The sequence below is a fragment of the Olea europaea genome, unplaced genomic scaffold, assembly GCF_002742605.1.
Source record: "Olea europaea var. sylvestris unplaced genomic scaffold, O_europaea_v1 scaffold203, whole genome shotgun sequence".
In the NCBI taxonomy this organism is placed as follows: domain Eukaryota; kingdom Viridiplantae; phylum Streptophyta; class Magnoliopsida; order Lamiales; family Oleaceae; genus Olea; species Olea europaea.
This window is the reverse complement of record NW_019238199.1, coordinates 520,990-524,389: the sequence shown is the minus strand read 5'-3', so window position 1 is coordinate 524,389 and position 3,400 is coordinate 520,990. Positions and strand designations below refer to the sequence as shown.

General features: G+C 37.2%; 1 protein-coding gene across 1 annotated transcript; it reads right to left on the bottom strand.

The window, feature by feature from the left end:
* Nucleotides 1-2,093: 2,093 nt before the first annotated feature.
* On the bottom strand, nt 2,094-2,622 carry LOC111379748 (NAC domain-containing protein 72-like). The gene is made up of 2 exons (XM_023003186.1): nt 2,442-2,622; nt 2,094-2,335 (listed from the first exon to the last, which is right to left on the bottom strand). Exons 1-2 carry the CDS (start codon nt 2,620-2,622, stop codon nt 2,094-2,096), a joined length of 423 nt encoding a protein of 140 aa, XP_022858954.1.
* Nucleotides 2,623-3,400: the final 778 nt, after the last annotated feature.

The window sequence follows — 3,400 nt, the reverse complement described above, 5'->3', positions numbered from 1 at the left end:
CCGCAGTTTGAGCATATGTGACGAGTAGCTCCAGTATCTACCCACCACTCCTTAGTGTTTCCAATTAAGTTACATTCAGAGACGACCGCAGAAAGATTCATGTCTTGTACCTTATCAGTAAGGTTCTCATGTTCTGTTACATTGGCTTAGTTAGTTTTTCCCTTCACATTTTTTGGCTTTCGACAATCCTTGGATCGATGTCCTGCCTTGCCACAATTGTAACAGTTGCCTTTAAACTTTTTAGCAGTTTTTGAAGAACCAATATGTCCTTCCCCATTGTGCTTCCTCTTTTTGCTTGTCTTGAAGCCTCCTTCTACAATGTTGGCTTTTGGTTCCATCGAAGTAGGTGCACCATTCCTTTTTTCCATTTTGCGATTGTCTTCTTCTATTCTCAAACGGACAATGATATCTTCAAGTTTCATTTCCTTACGTTTGTGCTTGAGGTAATTCTTGAAATCCTTCCATGAAGGTGGTAATTTCTCAATTAGTGCAGCGACTTGGAATGATTCACTTAGTTTCATTCCTTCGGCATGGATGTCGCTAAGTAGGATCTGAAGTTCTTGAACTTGGGATATGACAGTCTTGTTGTCAACCATTTTATAATCCAAAAAACGACCAACAATGAATTTCTTCGTGCCGGCATCTTCGGTTTTGTACTTTGTGTCCAAAGATTCCCTCAGTTCTTTTGCAGACTTAGCATTGCAGTACACATTATATAATGTGTTATCCAATCCATTAAGCACATAATTTCTGCATAAGAAATCAGAATGCTTCCATGCATCAACCGCAGCCAATTTTTCAGCATCACTGTCTTGCTCGGTATATGAAGGCGCGTTTTCTTGGAGAAATTTAGCCAGATTTAATGTCGTCAGATAAAAAACCATTTTTTGTTGCCAACGCTTGAAATCTGACCCATTAAACTTTTCTGATTTTTCCCCGATTGTATTCGGGAGTGTGGTACCAGAAGTTGCCATTTCTGAATGCAATCAGAAGATCAACGATAAGAAGGAGTAGAAACAGAAACAAATAATAATTGAAAAAATCAAATTCGTTTTAAGATTGTTGTTTCTAGAGTTTGAATTCACTCCTTCGAAAACAATCCGACAGAATTACCTGAATGCAGGAATTGATCAACAGGATCAGAAATTGTAATTTGAGCCCACCGACTTCACGATGTGTCCTTAAAACGAATTTGCTACCTTCAATGGTGCTAAAGGTGTCCAGCAATCGTTTCCCAGGATAGAACGAATTTTTCGTCTCCTACGGAAGCAGTACTGCAGTCTGTAGGAGTTCCAACAAACTCAACGAAGTATTTTTGACTTCGAGACAAAATCAGAACGAGAGAGAGGGAAATGAGATTCAAAGCACAGAAAGTTTGCAATGAAAATGGTGTAAATTTTCTGGTAGAAAGGCTGGCTATTTATAGACTTGTTCGTGGCCATTCGAACAATCATCACCTTTCAGACAAGCCTCAAAAATCCGAACAGACATACTGTTCTTAAAAGTCGTGTCTATTAAGTCGGTTAACAGTCGGCTGTTTGGTCGGTAAACAGTCGACTGTTAAAAGAAAATAAAACACCCGGAATAAGCCAAAATTTAAATTTCATTTTGTACCCAAGAATTTGATTATTTACAATTTGGCCCAAAATTTTGTCCAAAAAGTTAATATAGTGTAAAGGTCAACTCGGACCCGCACCGAACCGGACTGGGCTCGTGCCGTGCCGTGCCGAGCCGAGCCGGACGGCGGCGCGCGTGTGGGTTTATGACCGAACCCAATAGGATATAGGTCTTCCCCCTTCCAAAGACTATTGGTACCCCTTGGGGCCCAAACCCAATTCCAAACTTCCACCTTATAAACCACACCAAAGTTTCCTAACTTTCCTATGTGGGATAAGTGTTTGGCAAATCAAATTCTTCCATAATCCTTAGTTTATGTGGGTTACTTTAACGCTTAATATTTCATTCAATTTTAAATGGTTTTCGATAAATAAATATATCACGTTAATCATCTCGCGGAGTAGAACGTGAATATGCTAGGTCCCGTATTATTTAAAAGGTGGGTCCCACTGAAATTTGAGTTCAAATTTGACCCATTAAACCATTTTTTCCAACAAGTTAGTCTTCGTTCCTTTATTGTTATTATTAGATTTCCTTTCACAATAGACGAGCACCTTTTTCCGACCAACTTCTTGGCCATTGCTTCGGACAATGATGTCACCTCCGGTGGCTTTCCAGTAGCCATCAGCTGCTGTTCGGTCCGGCCGATCACCTTTATGATACTTCCTAGTTCTTGAAGTAAAAAAGTAGCCCTCATGTGTTCCATTCGTCCCACTTTCTGACAATCATATTAATAAATTCCAAAGAACGTAAATATAAATGATAACCGATGAAGGTAATATTAAAAGAACCACCAAGAAACATCGAGAAATAAAGAAACTTACGGCAAAGATCGCTGGGATGGTACTTGTAGAGATCAACATCTTTTATGGCATCAATGGATATATGTTTATTCAGAATCCTGAGGTTCAAGTAGTGTAACAGTTCCTTGTCGGTTTGCTTGAATCGGTAACCGGGCGGAATATTTTCTTCAACATGAAAAGTAGAACCTTCTTGTGCGGCCATGACAACGTGTTTGCCTTTGTCAATTGTTTCTGGAAGTAATAGAAGAATTTAATGCAGAGATATTGTATTGATTAGGAGTATTATATATGGAGAGAGATAGATGGATAGAGTTAGAAGAGGATTACTATTTTGATAGAGTTAGGTCATTGCACTTTCCATGCACAATCTCTGTTTATACGCACACACAGAATTACATATCGTGTATAGAATATGATTACCTGATTGGTTGTTGATATGGAATAATTGTCTGATGTGGAATAGGAAGAACAAGAGGATTTCGGAGGGAAAGAAGTTCTGTTTTTAATAACAGAAATGAAGGAAGGGAAGGAAGAAGAAAGTTCTGTTTTTAATACCAGAAATGAAGGAAGGTTGCCAAGGTTTAAAAAATAATAATATTAAAATACAAAAAATCAGTCATTAAATAATTCACAATTTCGGTGATAATTATTTGTGATTCTTTATTATTATTATTATTATTATTATTTTTTAAATCAATTAAATGAAACGAGCAGAATTTGACTGCCCGGGTCTGATTATTTGGGATTCAAGCAATTACCCCAATAATAAATGAACACTTTTAATTAATCAATTCTACGTAGTTTTTTTTTTTCCTCTGTGTATATAGGATTTAAGTAATGATAGGACAAAAATATTTAGAACTCTAAGACGGGTCTAAAGTCATCTAATGAGTTCTAAATACCGATATCTCAAATATAATTTTCAAATTTTGAGACTCGATGATTTGATTCTTGATTATCTATACATTCTCAAATCTTCA

Coding starts and splice junctions, on each gene's coding strand:
- LOC111379748 (XM_023003186.1), bottom strand. CDS start 2,622: ATGGCCGCACAAGAAGGTTCTACTTTTCATGTTGAAGAAAATATTCCG. Junction 2,336..2,441: donor CCATCCCAGCGATCTTTGCC/GTAAGTTTCTTT, acceptor TATGATTGTCAG/AAAGTGGGACGAATGGAACA.